This window comes from Hetaerina americana, unplaced genomic scaffold (assembly GCF_022747635.1).
Source record: "Hetaerina americana unplaced genomic scaffold, ioHetAmer1.1.p SCAF_1, whole genome shotgun sequence".
NCBI classification, from domain to species: Eukaryota; Metazoa; Arthropoda; class Insecta; order Odonata; family Calopterygidae; genus Hetaerina; species Hetaerina americana.
Window position 1 is genome coordinate 97,771,572 of NW_027286069.1, and position 18,052 is coordinate 97,789,623.

At 35.2% G+C, this 18,052-nt stretch overlaps 1 protein-coding gene and 1 pseudogene across 1 annotated transcript in view; one reads left to right on the top strand and one right to left on the bottom strand.

Annotated features, from left to right (window-relative positions):
- Positions 1 to 3,281, bottom strand: part of LOC139692590 (nose resistant to fluoxetine protein 6-like) — a 71,945-nt pseudogene extending 68,664 nt beyond the window's left edge.
- A 7,437-nt stretch (positions 3,282 to 10,718) lies between these two features.
- LOC139692681 (midasin) overlaps positions 10,719 to 18,052 on the top strand; it is a 121,505-nt gene continuing 114,171 nt past the window's right edge. Inside the window, exons 1-6 of the mRNA XM_071590968.1 lie at positions 10,719 to 10,787; positions 12,099 to 12,249; positions 13,289 to 13,419; positions 13,737 to 13,900; positions 16,161 to 16,293; positions 17,655 to 17,845. Of these exons, the coding sequence (XP_071447069.1) occupies positions 10,719 to 10,787; positions 12,099 to 12,249; positions 13,289 to 13,419; positions 13,737 to 13,900; positions 16,161 to 16,293; positions 17,655 to 17,845 (839 nt within the window). The remainder of the gene's footprint in view (positions 10,788 to 12,098; positions 12,250 to 13,288; positions 13,420 to 13,736; positions 13,901 to 16,160; positions 16,294 to 17,654; positions 17,846 to 18,052) is intronic.

The window sequence follows — 18,052 nt, forward strand, 5'->3', positions numbered from 1 at the left end:
GTCAACAGTCCCTACTGCCCGCAAAAAATTCAATATTACAACAGAAGCAAGAATTCTTCTCCCATGAGTAATTCACCTTGGTACGATTGAAATCTACTATTCGATTCTCCGTAATTTTCATCGTAGCTGATCTTAAATATTAAATTGTTTTACCTCCGATCGGTACGCTGATTCAATTTCAAATCGTACTCCGACTACTTAGACACATAAATCGACACGATTAATTTTTTTAGAAATTAGTTATGGTTACCGTCCGCTCTGTCGAATTAAACGGCATTGATTAAAGGTTTCGCTGTAATTGATGTTACGTTGCCGATTGTGACAATGCTTTGCTTACACAACGCTTACCTACTTTGAATTTTTAAAATGAAAATAGCATCGTCAGAATGTACTCGGGTATTAAATTGGCGACGCTTGAAACAAATATTATCTATGATACTTATTATTACAAAATCATAAGAAAATGAAAAGAATTGAGAAAAAGGCCCTAGGAGAAGAACATACTTGTCAGCTGTTTGAAACGGGGCTCAAGTTCGCTTTACAAAGATTCAAGTCAATTTACAAGCCCACTGAAAACAATTGTAAATGCAATATAAATCATTCTAAACCACGCCTACTCTGAAAGATAGGTGTTATAAATGTTGAAATTTATAAGAAGATAAATCTTGAAAATTCTATCTAAAGATTATGCAAGAGTAAACTACGAAGACTTGTGAATTAACTTGTAGCTCTGAAAAACGGTTCAATGGCGACATTCTGTAAATAATGAATTTAGAAAACAGGAATAATTTGATTTATACGAAATAAATATCTATAAATATTTTCAGAATAATAAAAATGTATTTTAATGACTGTTGTAACGTTTCGTTGGTTTTCGTGAAAAGGATTCTTCAGGATAAGCATCAAGATTTTAATAATTGCTTTTGAACTCTCCTAAGCTAATTGATTCCTTTTTGGTCATATCTAATGATTGCATTGACTTTCTCTTGTCAAAATATAATGATTGCTTCTACACGAGTGAATAAAAGGCATTTGTAGCTTTGGCATCACATAACTATGCAAAAAGTGGTAAATATCAAAGTAAATAAAACGCGTACATGTTTATATAATTGAGGATATATAAATACGATAAAATACACATCAACTGGGTTTTGTTAACTAGAAAGCGGAAACTTTCTGCGTCATACTTTGCCTAATTCTCTTCCCTTTCAGATCATAATCTAAAATTGTCTTTAACGGTTTCATGTAATATATCATCCCCGAACCAAAACCAACGCCTATACTGTTGTTCTATGGATGCTTAGAGATAAATGCAATGATTTGATCTGAGATTTAAAGATTATCAGGATATTATGCGGGTCAAAACAGGAATGGCTGGATGTTGAAAATAGTAAGCAAGGATGAAAAAATATTATAGCTATAGAAGCGTGTTAGATCCACTTAGCTTGAACTTAATTAGAGGTGTAACCTTGTAATTTCCATCACTGTGCTTTTAAATTCACGAAAATATATATTCACCCAAGATATTGTAAACTACATTTCAATTTTATCGATTATAAAATGCATTCTTAAAAAATCTTGTTTTGGCCCCTTGGACTGTGTGGAAAAACTGCATGTGAATGTAAGCGTTTAATTCAGTGCAAACACGTGATTGATTACTTTATGTAAATTGTTGTTCATGCATATTGAAATGTTGGCCTAAAACTACTTACATATCGAACAACCTAAGTATTTGACTCTTCTAAGCTTAAAGAGTATCCCTTCTTCGAGAGAAATTAGTGTTTAGACGGAATATTTCACGTTGTGAAAACGACCAAACGTTACGTTGCTGATTCACTATTTATTAAAGTTGTTTTATATTGTAGTTTATTTGAGGTGTATTTATTCAGTTAAAAAGGATTTCAAACACTAAGCAAATCCTTGGATTTTGATACCGAATCCCAGGATTGTAATCTGGAGTTTGATATCGATCACGCTTCTTAGCTAGTCTATTGGTAGCCTTTTCTTTGGCAGTCCATTTGGTAGTCCATTTCTCGAAACGTAGAATTTTGTTCGATGGCTTTTTGTCATATCAGACATTTTTCGAACAAATAAACAATTACATGAAAAGAGCGTTCTGTATTCATTTCAGGCATCCAAAAATGATACATGTGACTGAGGATGGGCAGTTAAAAAATTAAATACGCTTTTTGTGTTCATGATAATTATTTGAGCATCCAGTAAGAGACAAAGAAAACGTAGGCGTAATATTTTGTGATATTTGCAAGTTATGGACTTGGTTTGCTGCACACCCCCACTCGATTGCAGAGAGATCCGTTTTCCTCTTACCTTACTTCATCAATACGAGGTAAATTCCAGAGTTCACATATTCTTTAAATGCTTGATATAGTGCAGCCATGCCTGGCCTTTATATTTATTTTTACTTTCTCCAGAAAATTATACTGTGGAGTATTTATGCCATATGAGATTGTGTCTTTGCTTGAGCAGTCATTTCCACAGTCTGCATTCTGCCCCTACCCTTTACGTCATCCTTTCATTGGGAATTTGCCCTGCCCATTTAATTTTCATCATTATTACGTAAATTACATATTCAAGTTTGATAAGGGGGAACTGTAATAACTGAGACGAAGACTATTTCAAGTTTCCACTCAATAAAGATTTATTGCTGACTATTTTTGATGCACTACGTCATTTTCAAGTGAAGCTCTCACTGTACAGAGTCATGTATATATATATATATATATATATATATATATATATATATATATATATATATATATATTAAATATCGGAAGTTGGGACACCAGGATATCTCCACGTGCCGGGAGGGGTTCGGCGAGTTGAAAAACTGCACTTCTTGAGGATGGGAGAAAAAACAGGTAAAAGTGGGGGGGTGGAGGTTGAGGGTTTTTAGAGGAGGAGAGAAAAACGAAGGAATGCGAAGTGTTCAGTTGGTTGCGATGAGACGGTCTTTTCCTCTTATCTGGGTTCCTCATGGCGTCTTTCGTCCCGTCTCTCCACAGTGTGTGAGTAAGGAGGATAGTGTCCTGTGGTCTCGGCTCGGGTCCGTCGACCGATCGGTCTCTTTCGTTGGGGATCATCCGGGTGCCGAGAGTGGATTCACTCCGCATCTAGTGATTGGGAGATCCATCTTCCTGCCTCACCCCATCCCTCACAACAGCGTCATCTCGAAGACTGTCAGTTGACTGGGGCTTAACCCGACGGAGAACGGGCCTTTCCTCCACCCCCCTACGGACAGACCCTTCCTTGAGACCAGCCATTTATACAGCGGCTTAGTCCCAAACAGGCATAGGAGGACACCAATCTTATATACTTTAGTGGAATCTTGACGGAAATGCGCAAACACGCAATTCACTATAAAATAAATTATTAGCTCTGACAGCTTCCCCGATCAAAGTATTTTGGTAAATATCAAATGAAGCGATGATATCCGAGAGATGTGAAAAGAATGTGGCGCAATAGAAAAACTCCAATTAGGTTTGAGCAATTTCCTCTGCCAGGGATATTCATGACCTGACCATCCCCCCTGGTTTCCCGAGGGGAAAGTCATATTGGAATGAGCAAGATTTAGATACATGTAGAAGATGGAGGAACAGAAGAAGAATGGTAACCGAGGCGATTAAGAGCAGAGGCGTTAGAAACAATTTCTCCCGTATATTAAATTACTTTAAATAGGTATCATTTTCCACGCACATTCGGCCAGTCAGAGGTAATTGACAAGGACTTCAAATCCAGTATGCCCGGTGGTTGCTCATCTAATCATTAGCGACGAGAGAGTAATTTTTGGCACGAAAGGTTCAATGGCGAACAACTATGTAAGATGAGCACCGTAATTTAACCTTATAGGTGAGGGATGATTTTAGGGAAATGTTTCCAGTTAGCATCATTTAAAACTAATTTGTTAAACACCTACTATTTCGGACTACAAATAAATAGTGCCGGCGTCGCAAAGGAGAGAGCAAGACTCACGAACAGTGATTTCTTGTTAGTCTACGAGCAAGCATATTAGATTTCGTTGGAACCACGTTAAAATATATTCAAGTGGCAAAACATTGAGGCCTATTCCAGCGATGGCATTTCACTTCGGATTCATTGACTTCTGCTTCCGGTTCTCGAACATTTCAAATCGCCATTTTCAGCTAATAATTTGGAAATGATAATAATTGTAATTATTCCATTCACTCGATTGGTCAGCAGACATACAGTAGCTACAGTTTTCAGAGAATTTCAAAAGATAATTTCAAACCTGTAGAGCTAACAAATGTGAAGTATGATCAGAACCGGGACATCATCGGAAGACAAACATGAGTATTCATGACTGATTAAAATATTAAAGTACGACTTACTTTTAATTTATCATTGGGTATATCAACTGCATTTCGAATGAGACCATCGATGAGGAATCCAGCATTCGGTATGCAGATATTAGTTCACTCTGTTAAGTTAAAGGTATCATATATTAAGTTAAAAGCTTAAGCCCGACAATATTGATTCCAGTTAAGTAAATTAGGAAATTACCTTTGGGTTACTTTATTATTAAACGAATATATTTTACTTCCACGAAATCTCATGCCAGAAAAATGTGTCCATTTCTCTAAGAAATAATTAATCATTTCTGTAATTGTTTGACCATTTCTTCAAGAATTGGACAAGTCTTTTAAAAAATCAATATTACATTTTTCCAAATAAGTTTGAAATGTCTTGTTGAAGGTCTCTCAATATATCGTTAGCCTCACAACCGAAAAAGTTTCAAAAAAACAACTGGCTTCGAGTGGACTTTACGTTAGTTGAATTTAGTTTGTAGGTTATTCCGTTTAGTTTTTCCGAATAAAGTGATGTGTGGAATGAGTTTCTGGAAATATTAACTTTTTAACTTAGCGAATTAATGTCAAAGGAACTGCGGGAAAGGCTGCGACAGTAACTTTTAACGGAGTTATCCACTAAAATGCATGAAAATGCAGAAATCTCAAGTGTGTAAAATTTATTTACCTTGAATGGGATTCGAATCCGGATCCCTCGAGGTCCGGCCGAGCGCTTTAGCCAGTTAAGCTACCAGAGCATCCTCTTACAATTAAATATTTTGGGGGCTCTAGAGGACCAAGGTGTTATGACGAAATTCCATGCATACAATATCACAGGTATTCATATACAGGTATTCATATCACAGGTATTCATATCACAGGTATTCATATCACAGGTATTCATATATCCTGTACTTGCGCGTTGCTTCACATTTAACGAGATTTAAGCCAACGTTACAAACACAGAGGTGTTTTCTTTCGACAAATTCAAATAACTGCTGGAGACTCCGCGACAGTAACTTTTAACGGAGTCATCCGCTAATGCACATTAAAATGCACTAATTTCAAAGTTTAGAAATCATTCTTGAGGCGAATGATTAATACACTTTGAAATTGAATATTTCCACAATTGGTCTCCTTATTTCTCAAATCAAGATGCTGATCACAGATAAACTTTCCTTTATATATCTTTCTTTATAATATCTTTATAATACCGTTCTAGTCTTCCATTTTGAGTACAGAGTTGTTCAGTATTAGTTTTCTTTCAAAAACTTAACTTTGTGCAGGATTCAAGATTATTCCGATTTTTTTTTAACCTTATTTGAAGCAATTGCTCCATATCCTTCGCTTGATTTCTTTGCTAAATATGCTATTTAAGTTGCTACCATTATGTGTACTTACACTTTTCTCTAACAACCAGTACTTTGTTTTTGACTCCAGTTTCATCACAAGGTTACTGATATCATGGCTCCGGACCATAAGCTTAAAAGTAAGTTAAAAATTAACATGCATCAATATATTTCGACAAGGCATACGTTTATTGAAGTTTATATCCTCACGTATCCCCCCCTCAATAAAAAATAATCGGAATAGTCTTGGATCTTGAGCCCTTAAGTTTAAGAAAGAAAACTACCCATACTAGCCTCTCTCGGAAAGTTATGTCTAACAAATATTTATCATGTGGAAGTCAGGAAGCTAAGCAAGTGACGTGGGAGCATGCGCGATTTTTGGTAACGCTCACGACATCGATTTAACAATATGTGGATATAACGTAATTTTATCTTTTGATCTCAATGACTAATCGATGATATAAAAATACAATCAATATGAGTACATTATAATTACATTCAAATTAAAATAGTTTTTAAATAATAATTAAAATTAAGAGAGGAGAATATATAATTCCTAAGAACACTGCGTAAGCAGTGCCGAATTTAATGGCGACTGCCCTGTGTTTAGTCGACACCATCTTGAGTAGATTAGGCAATTTCTATGCACGTGCCATGTAGTATGTGACGGAAACAATTGACTGGTAGGAATTTAAAACTCCAGCGAATGAAACCTAATTAATTGATATAAGAATGCTAAAACTCATGCATTTGGTTTTTTCTATCACCTAATCTTTGCGATAAATAATATTAGATAATTTTTTCTTGAATATCTCATAAAAATAATGATAGGAAAAACTTAGTTTAATTCAATAAGTCCAATTAAACGCAATCAATTTAGAAGTCTTTATGCAAAATACTTCACTTTCAACTTGCTTTATTGAAGATGTTTTTTTTTGTATATGGTGTCTCCGATTTAAAATTATTTTGTTGGACTCAGATGGAATCATAAATATTTACATAATATACAGAGTTTGTATTTAAAAATAATTTTGACTTGAGCTGAGGAAACGAACGCAATTTTTGTTGCAGTGCCATTCGGTGGTTCACACCGTTTCTATCTTCAAAAGCACCGCCCTCTCCCAGCCACATGGGAATTGCTTAAAGATGTCTTTCTGCGCGCTTCAATCAAAGCTCTACGCTCGCACCTGATATTATCTTCTTCGAGACCTAGATGCGGGATTCGGTACGCGCAGTAAGGCGCTAGTATTGTGGAGTGAGACGGAAAAGTAATTTAATTATCCTTCCCTGATCGTACCATTCTATTACCTTTGATGCGCTGTTTTCCGGAGTCAATGAGAAATCAAGAAACTCAAGAAAAATCTAGTTAGAAAGAATTCGAAAAAAATCACTTGCCGTCATTAGAGTCCTCTATGGAGCAACCATAACAACTACTACTGAGTTTGCGGTACATGTTTAGTTAGTTCCGCATGCTGACGACTTCGCTGAAAACGCTTACCCTCGCTACGTCAGGTATGCAGGAGTTTCATGTTCCACTCTTACATAGTTGTTCTGTAACAAACCACATGGTAGTCATGACGGGTAAACTTGTGCGTATAGGGATTTGAAAGATTTTCGTTATTACAAGTCTTTCAAGAAAAATTTCAAGATGACAGTGCAAATATCAATGAATCTAATTAAGGCCGGTTTGAAGGATTTATGTAATAAAAATGAGAAGTGCCGAGAGCACTGTAAAATGTATTTGGATGTCGAGGTAGGTACTCGAGTCAGATCTTGAAAATCAAGGTTTGTTAACTGATAAAATTATTTATATTTGTGTTCACCTTTTTTCAACAGAAGTGGGGAAAAGTTCACACTGAGAGCCTTTTGATAACGTTGGCAAACTTATTATTTTGCCCCCAATGTACCGTAGCAATTGCAGAAAGTTTTCCGGCGTTGCTTCTTCAAATTATGTCACTGAGTTTTTACGGATTGGATTGTGCCGATTCGTGTGTACACAAGCTCAAGTGCGTCGCTTTGGGAAAACTCGTTACTCTGCATGATGGTGCAGTGAAGTACGTATAATTGGATGCAATATTATAGTTTCTACTTGATGTATTTTATTAATAACCTCCTGATTTCCTCGCCATTTAGTTAAAAAAAATTGGCTGCATTTCGCAGGTTGGGATTAAGGAAGGTTATGTTACTTTAAGAATCAATTCTAATGGTCCTGAGTGATAACTTGTGCCTTTGACTAATGATGAGTTTTAGTGATCTATTCAGTCTTAAATGTTATGATTTGTCATCTAAGTTAACATTCATTGACATACTTCGATCATCTTTATTTATTTATTAAATTTATAGGGTAAATGATGGCATTTGTTTTTTTATGATTTTAGGTTTTCCTTGGAATACTTTAGTAAAAATCCTGCGCCGTTCCAGCCTTGTACATGCAAAAACTCTATGAAGCCAAAACCTAAAAAGATAAAATTGTTTAATTATCATGTCACAAACTATGATCTTGTACTTGCAACGTATCATTTCATTTCTGTCTCTTGTAACCATTGGAGAAAGCACTGGAGATGGTCAACCTTCGTTGAGTACTTATGGAATTCTGATGAAGCGATTTGTTGGTAAGCAAAAGTGGTTTAAAACGGAGATTAATCGGTACTGCATAGAATATATAACTGTTTACAATTTAAATTAATCCGCTGTTGTAAGTTGTGCAGATGATCAATCCTTCCCTTGCTCTCCCAGGTGAAGTGTACTATTATGAATGGTATCTGAATTGCCCTATGGATATTCCTCCTATTTCACATTTTCTCATGCCTTAACCTCCTATGTGCCTGGCGTACAGATTGTCAGTCGCAAATTCTTTTATTGTCAAGTATTTATATCTAATCTGCGCAATGACTTTTCTATGCCATTTGTATCGTAATTTGTGAGAAATTGAGAGAAATATTGCCTTTCATTTTAGGTTGTCATGTCATATCTTAGCCACACTGTCTGGCATGGCTTACAGCCAGAGGAATGCATTCATCTCAAACTTTGTAACTGACAACGCTGGATGCAAATATTCTTCACAATTTGATGACAGGACTAGGAAATATAAAGAAGTGGAATTTGTCCAGACAGAGAGTAAGTGTTAAAATTGTCCGTCTCTCGCTAAGCTGGTCAACATGATCTCTTATTTCTACCACTCAAGCAATAAAAATATACTAAATTAATATCATTTATTTTTCATATGATTTGGTTCTGTAATTTCATCATCATCACTGTAGTCAACCCAAAGGTTGATTTCATTGGGTCTGTGTGGAATCCACCCTGATCTAAGCCTAAGGCATGTGAGGATCACATTTCAGTTCTGGAGGGTCAGTTCCTCTCCCTGTCCCCCCATTTAGTTTCTCAAAGAATTCTAGTAACTGCTGAGTTGCACTGGTTGAAATTTTATTGGGGCTATGGAAAGGATTAGCCCTAGATTTAAACCCAGGACTCTTTGGACATTAGTGACGATGTCTACCTATAAATGGCTTAAAATGCTTTTAGGGCTGTTAAAACAAAATAAATTGCAAACATGTTTATTTTATTTTGCTCTGTCACAACTTCTTGCATCTTCGAGAAGCATAAGTTCCCAAATGCTCTGAAAACATGAGATATATATATGGAATTTTCTAGTTTTACCCATTTCATTTACATAGGGGTTCTGTTATTAGTAATTGAGCATGCCCCAATTTGATGCCAAGTGGGTGTTGTTAACAATTTTGTGAATTCAGGCCATATTTATTTCTAGGGTCAGGATTGTTTATTCAGTTACCACTTTCAGTACACATTCAAAGCTTCATGCAGGTAAATTCGAAGGTGTAACTTTTGTGTGTGGTACAAGGGGGTACCCAAAAATAACCAAATTTTTTTTTTTGAAAGCTTTGTATTTAATATTTTTGCAAAATAATCTTATCACCTTGAAAGTACTCTCCATTACACTTAATTCATTTATCGAATCTGCAATTTCATTCCTGGGAAGCATTTTTCTAACTCATCTCTTTTGATGCCTGACAGCTCCTGCCTTTTCATTACCGCTCTTTTTTTCAAATTCCAAAGAAACTGCGGGAGATGCCGCAACAGTAACTTTAAAAGTAAAAATTTCAGAGGTTAAGAGGACGCCTCGGTAGCTTAAGTGGCTAAAGCACTCGACCGGATATTGAGGGATCTGGGTTCGAATCCCAGTCAAGGCAAATGATTTTTACACTATGAAATTGCTGCATTGACATGCTCTTTTTTTCATTACCGCTGCCATGCCATCAAAACTTTGTCCTTTCATTTCCCTCCTCATTCGAGGGAACTAGAAGAAATCACGTGGAGCAAGGTCAGGTAGGTAAGGGCCATGGGGCAAGGTAGTCATGTTGTATTTGGCTTAAAACAGGCCCTTTAAAATGAGCCTGCATGAGCCGGTGTGTTGTTATGACGGAAAAAACAGGTCTTTATTCTCACAAATCGGGCCTTTTTTGTCGAACACATAATGCAGTCTTTTTAAAACCTCCAAATAGAAAGCCTTATTAACGGTCTGACCTGGTGGGACGAATTCAGCATGTACCATCCCTCTCACATCGAAAATACAAATGAGCATCGTCTAGTTTGATTTCACTTGGCAAGCTTTTTTCGGGTGTGGTCACAATGAACCCTTTCCACTGACTAGATTGTTGTTGATGGATGTCCTGAACGAGGTTTGTCATCTAGTGACTTTTCACCTTCTTTGAAACGAGAAAACTATTGGTACACTTTGAGTTTTTTCCATAGTGCAATCCTTGTAAGTTGTTTTTAACATCACAACCATTTCTGTTTGGTTTTTCCTAGGGATAGTGTGAATTTTTATATTGCCCCAGCCATTATAAATCATGTAGAATGATTTAATGGAGTGTACGCTCTTTTAAGCTAAAACATTTATATCATGAGTATCTTTCTTTTTTCCTACATTTTTTATTGCCATCAGATAATGTTGTAGATTTCTGTTTGTTCTTTGATACATCACTCTCATATTTCAGCTGTGTCAGATGGAGTCACTGATGAGCTAATGAGCATAACTTCCGAATATGTGGTTTCTGTTGCTGGAATTTTGCTTCCTATTTTTGACACAACACAGGTAAGATTTGATATTTAATCATCAAATGATAATGTGAAAAGTGTTGCTAAGAAACCATTTCCATAGATCTATCTTTAATGTTTTCTCTTCTTAATTTTATGATTTTTTTGTCATTTCTGGCTTTGTGTAAGGCATTCAGTCTTCTTCCATGTCTAAACATGCTATTATGAAAAATGTCACATGATTCTAATTTTTTATTGATTTCTCTTTGAATTCTTAATCATCTCATCCTACCTTCTCATGACTCAAGTTAGAGAAAAATGGCACGTAGTTTTGGGTTAGTAAAATACCGATACTGTTCTTGAATTTATAAATGTTCAGTCCAGCTCAAATTTCAAATAATATAAAGTTATATTACTATTGCCTGTGGGCATTGCCTCTATATATCACTCGCTGTAGAGGACCCTTGGTCAAGTCAGCATTTTTGTAGTTCTACAGCTTTTAGCATTCCTTAAGATAGTACATGGATGTAATACTTGTCAAAATCAATATTGCTGTTTTCTCTTTTGTAATACGGTTACATTTTCCTCTGTTTTTTTTCCATGAATTGACTGTAGTGGGTTATACCAAGATTGATATGAATTTCTTGTAGAACAAATTACACGCAAAATTATCCAACAGCATACTCGTAGTAAAGTCAATTAATGTGAACAAAAAGTATTGGTAATTAAAGTTTGTACAAATAATAAGTTCCAAAAGAGATCATTTCATCATCGCTACCATTTTAAGCTTGGCTGAGTTCAACATCTATTTTTGCATATATTTCACCATAAATTGTTAGTCATTTGGGAAGAAGCTGAATTTTTCTCAAATACAGGGCTAATAATAAGAGCAAATGTTTTTAAGTGGTCATTTTTGTAATCAATAGCTCATTCCATTATATTTGTAGCTGATCATTTTGAAACATTAATAATCATAAAAGTCATTGGTTCCAGGACTTCACATGTATAGTAAATATAGGACTAGTCAACGAACAATCTACTGTTTTAGTGGATCATTAATCCCTCATAACTTCTCTGTCCTATGCGCACATAATTTTATAGAATGTGGAAGAATCCCCATTTTCAATTGGTCTTGAAATGAATACTTGTCTATTAAGTCATTGAAGTAGATGGTTGACTGATTAGTTCAAAGATCTCAGTCTCTAATCAATATTATGGCGTAAATGTTGTTCTGCTGTTGAAATTTGTTTTTTGGGATTCTAATTTGTGTGGCATGACCTTATCCTTAGAGCATCTAAAAGCTATTGCTACTGTTTTAGCTATCCATGCTAAGATATTGCTATTTTTCGCCTTCATACTTGATTCACAGGTAGGCACTGGAAATCTTGTACTAGTGCCTTCCACTTTGACAAATCTGAGAAGCCTGGCTTTGGCTGTAGCTGCAGGAAGAGCAGTATGCCTTGAGGGACCAGTTGGCTGCGGAAAGACAGCACTGGTGGAATATCTTGCGATAGTAACTGGTAAGTCATACTTATTGTTAAGCAAAATAATTTTAATTAATTGTAAATGGCAAATTTTTGGCCACTAATAGCAATGAAACTCATCATATTTGGCCATAGGCCATTTGGAAAGAAGTAATCGGGAGTAATCATTATGCTTCATAATTTTTGCAAAACTGTGGGCCTTGGGTGTAATGTGGACTGATGCTTTGTGAAATATTAATACCAATGCCACCTCATCATTGCAAGGGTGAACAAGACTGTATATGTACTATTGGTATTTGTTCCTTGTTAGCCTGGAGCTACTTTCTAATTTGCAATAATTGCATAATTTTGTGAGATAAGCTATTTGGGGCATCCCAGTTAATCAAGTTTATTGTATATATAATGGGCAACATGATGTTATACTTGATTCCTTAAATGCTTATCAGGGTATTTGACACTCTGAGGTGAATAGTATGGTATTCTGAAAGGCTATTTGAAATTATTTGAACATTTTAAAGTGTTTATGTATTAATATATATATCTCTTTTGGCATAATAATCTTCATCTTAATATATATATATATATATATATCCCTTTTGGCATAATATGACAAATATGCGGTTAAACAACGGTATAGTTTTGATGAATAGGATGACAATTGTGGAAAATTTCATTCCTCCAATTCGGAAGAAACGCATCTTGAGTAATAATTCAAATTTATTAGAACTTTATGTTAAATCTTGCATCTGATATTTAAGGTATTATTTGTCTTTAAACTTGGTTAAATAAGAGGAGGAGCTATTTCTGTACCAAAAATAAGGGAGCCAAAGAAAAAAAATTGTTATATCAATTTGTTTAACTTTACACTATCAAGTTAATGCACATGCTTTTATCATTCTAGAAGATGTTCTTGTTTAGTCACAATGAATGCATTCGCCATATATTTAAAAATGTGGTGCCATTATAATTCATATGAGAATCCTATGTGCCAATTTCTTATGAAAATGGTGTATTAATATGTTAATAATAGCTTAACCCATTTTCTCATAGTTTTAATCCTGGGTATCTTATTTAGGTCGCTCTAAGTCACCAAACTTCATTAAAGTACAATTAGGTGATCAAACGGACAGTAAAATGCTTCTTGGGACTTATCGCTGTACAGATGTCCCTGGAGAATTTATTTGGCAGCCCGGTGTCCTCACTCAGGTATGATTTATTGCATGGAGTTCATATTGACTGTTCTGTAATTGATGCAATAAATAGAAAAAAGCATCTCAATATTAAAGCATTTATTACTAACCAATTTCCAATGCTAAACGTGGATTTATGCCAAATAAAATCCAATTTTCCCTTGATTTTGACTCTGACTCTCAGATAAAGTCTTCAACAAATCAGAAAAATTTTAGAGAGGTTATTAAAATTTTATTTTTTATTAATTGTATTGAAATAAATTGTTCATGGCCCGTATGTTTTTTCTATATGTTATTTTCTGAAATGTAAGCCTCATGATGTATCTGTTTCAGGCTCTTATTGGTGGTAGTTGGATTCTACTGGAAGATATAGATTCTGCCCCAACTGATGTGATTACTATTCTAGCGTCACTATTAGAGACTGGCAGTATTTCAGTACCTGGGTACCGAGACTGTGTAACTGCTTCCCCTGGTTTTCAGCTCTTCACTACCCAAAGGTGAAACATTTTTCCAGTTTGTGTTATGAATTCCTTTATTGTTTTTTCAGCATTTAATTATTTTAACATTTGTAGGACATAATAATTAAAATTCATGTTTTGCAGTGACTTGTTCTGTTGTTCTAATTATATATTTAACCATTGTAAACACATGAAAGCTAGCTATATGTGAAGACTGAGATGGGTTTGCAAAATTCAAACAGAAACAGGAAATCATCCTCTTCTCATATTACATTTCTTTTCCTTGACAATTACCTCCTTACTCCTTGGTCCTCCACATTACTGCAAGGTCCCAAATCTTATTTTTTCGTTAATCTCCAAAATGTTATCACCTTTTTATTAAGAGCGAAAAAGTTTCGTAGTCCATTTCTTATTTTTTTAATGCATTAGTATCGTAAAATCTCTAATTATTTTGATAAAAATGCTTATTGTATTAGAGTATTTTCTAATAATTGAGACTTGATATCATGGAGCCCTTACTGGTTGAATTTAAGTTTCAACAAATGTCTTTGCTTTCATAGTTGTTGATTTTTGTGGGAAAACATATGTATGTGCAAAAGTTCCCTTGGACCTCATGAAGAAGCAAGTATGTCATCAAATAATGGGAAAAGACTCGTCCTTGCTGTTGCTTTTTTAGTTAAAATGATGATGATAAAATGATGTATATTATTAATTATTGCTGTTATCGGTAAATTTAGGGTGGTTAGTTTCGGTAAACACCACACCAAATGTCGAAAACAATGCTTTGCCGCAGAAATAGGGGTAGGGAAGGCTTCAGCGTGCCTGCTTGGGCCAAATCTTGCCTTACTTAAATTTCTGGAAAATTCCTTGGGCACAGAATATTTCAAGGATTGAATCACCAGTATTTATTTTCAATTTTGCTTTGATTTGAAATGTTTGACTATATGCATGAACTGTTTCTGGAAACATCCAAATTGTGTGTGTGAACGTATTGTGGTCTGTAATAAATGTTTATAATTGGCAAAGGTATTGGCTAATAATTTCAAGGTATAATGGCAATGGGAAAGTTATAGGTACATAAGTTGAACTGATCCAAATGATTCCTAATTTATAGCCATTTTCTTATTTATTTGTTTGGTTTTCCATAACAAAGATCAATTAAATGTCCATATTAAAAGATTCTGTAATTTTCCACAGACTTTATTTCACACTAGTATGAGTTTCACTGACTTGCGGCATCATCAGGTACAAGTGACTCACACAGCTGTTGAATATATACCCATTGGACAGATTAGAGGGGGAAGTTAAAGGTGGGGGGGCCGGGGTTTCTGGGACTTCAAATTCGGTTGTTGTGGCTTTTTCGGTTAAAGGAAGAAGAGGTGGTGATATCTTGGTTATGACTAAGTATTGGTTCTGGGTCTGGTCCAGGTTTATATGGGGGGGGGGCTGGTAGCGGAGAATTGTTGGATTTGTTTACCCTCAGGGAGAGGTGTAGGGTTGGGGAATTGTTTGGAAGTGAAAGTCACTGGTCAAGGATAGAGAAAACAAAACAGAAGAATGGTATTGTTTAGGTTACGATGTTTCATAGGGTCTGCTCATGGCGTAGATGTGACCGAGAACATTGATTTGTTGGGTTTGTTAACCCTCGAGGTCAATTTTTTGGAAAGGAGAGGGGAGGGATGGGCATATAATTGCTCATTACAAAGCATTGCATTGGGATCTGCCGAGTGCCTTCGAATCTTGATCAGCTCAAGAGTGTCCATTTTAATTCCTTTAGGGAGGACATGCAGTATTTCTGGGGCAAAATTGCTATTATGGTTACAATCTAAGATGTGTTTTGTGAAGAGGGAATTGGAATTCTGCTTTTTGTGATCCCTGGCGTGTTCTTGGGCTCATGTTTTGAAATTCCTCTAAGTTTGACCAGCATAATAAGTGTTACATGTGGCACATTTAAGTTTGTAGATGCCTGACTTATTAAATGTATCCTGTTTGTCTTTACCATTGGCAAAGAGTTTGGAGAGAGTAAGGGGTGTGTTAAAGGCCTTTTTGAGTGTAGTTAGAAGGCGATTTGAGATTTCATAGGAAATATCTCCTAGGAAAAGGATCAAGCACCACTTGAAGTCTTTAGAAGTGGAGTGGAGGAGTGGATTACAAGCTCCTTTAATGTGGACATCAAACAATTGCACAAAGTGGAGCCTGAAAGTGTGGAGATCAATTAGAAGTTCATTAAGCACTGGATCCCTAGAAACAATTTGAGGCCATCTCTAAATTTTTATATTTTTATGTGTTTTTGTGGCAGGTTGATTCAAGGAAATATTGGAGGCATGCACAAACAACAGGTTGGCGGAATCAATCCAATGGAAAATTTATGGGTCAAAGTATGCATGGAACCTCTTTCACACCAGGAGCTATCACACGTTGTTAAGGCTATGGTAAGCTTAATTATATTCATTGAAAGTCTATTTTAGATCTTTGAGCAAAAATAATCTTACAATTCCTTCCAGAAAAGTGTAACATACAATTATGGGAGTCATAAGAGGTCCCTTTTCTGGTGAATATGTAGTCATTTATTGGCATGACAGTTAGTCTCTCAATTCCAAAATATTACAGTAAATTCAATTTTCCTACTTTTTTATTCTCATGATTAGAATAAGATAATTTTCAATGTTTCTACCTAGGTTGCTAATAATAACAATAACATGGAATTTATTTGTATTTAGATTTTGTCTGCGACTTACTTTTGCTGTTGAATTATAGTACTTGCATACAAGGTTTTTAAGAATTTTATCTTATAGGCTGGTTATGTTTCCAAAAATATTCTTAATAGTTAAAATCCTCGATATTTAAAAAATATTTGCAGCACTTTTTCTGCTAGAGCTGTTCCATAATAGGTTATCATAATTTTATTCAACAACATTCCTTTACTCATCCTCCAAATTTTTATGGTCCTTTGTAAATAGTCCAGCATTAAACAGATACAGTGCTATTGTCCCAACTTTTTTACCTGTCTTGAAAGATATGAAGGAAGTAATTTATTGATATGTGCATCAAAATGGCTCAGCAGCCCTTGATTCTTCTTGATATACCTAGTCTCAGTGCTTGTGATGAGAATCGTCCTCATTGAGGGAGTTATCCCAATGGAAGCAGATAGCAACCTACTCATCTCTCTTATATGTTTATGGATTAATATTTGCCTTCTATTCTAGTACTAATAATAAATAACTCTACTGCCATTGTGTGTGTTAATTTTGCAAAATACCTTGCTATATTGTTAAATGTGACGATTTTATTGTCAAATATAAAATCCTCTATTGCACACTCTGTGAAGACTTCCATTGTTATTCCTATGAGTCCAAATGTTTTTCATGTGATGCCAGTTAAAAAATCTTAACCATCCTTTACTCTATGCTGTGTTAAATTTCACCCACCCCTGTACATTTTTCAGTCAGCAATGCTATGACATCATATCTACATATCATATACATCATATTGGCATGTTTTTTATCATGTACATACATCTTCTACCTGGTATTTTTTGTAATTTGACCTTTGGGCAAATAAAATGTATTATTATTATCTAAATAGTATCTAGTCGACTTTTGCCTGTTACTTTAAAAAATTTCCATTTTTGCTGTCATTAAGGTAAATTTGAGATAAAATTTCTAATTTTATATGTAAAAATGATTCTCTAAAGGTTTGTGTTAATGAATGTACATAATTCATGAGCAATACTTATGACCCAACAGCAGTCGCAACAAGTTGTCTAATTAAATTCATCTTGGTCTATCTACAGTATCCTGTACTCAGGACAATTGCTACTCGCATAATGGATGCATTTATTCTATTCTCTGCTGGGCGGCACCACACTTCACTCCAAAGTGATAATGTCAGGAAAGAGACAGGAAGTGAGAGTGGAAGCAAGGAAAATTATTGTGAGAAGTCTGTTCAGCCTCGCCTCTTGGGTGGGAGGCTTACATCTACTAGGTAAATTGGAGAGAAATAAATAACATAAAAACATGTTTCTTTTTAAACCGGCCGTTGTAATCCAAGCAAATGAAAATATTTTGTTACAACAATTTAATTAATAATTACAAATCTTGGTCAAGTTTTTCCAGCCTTATTCTGCTTTTAAGTTTCATAGTTTCATATTGATTGATTTAATAGATTCCTCGTCAAATCAGTAATGTCTTA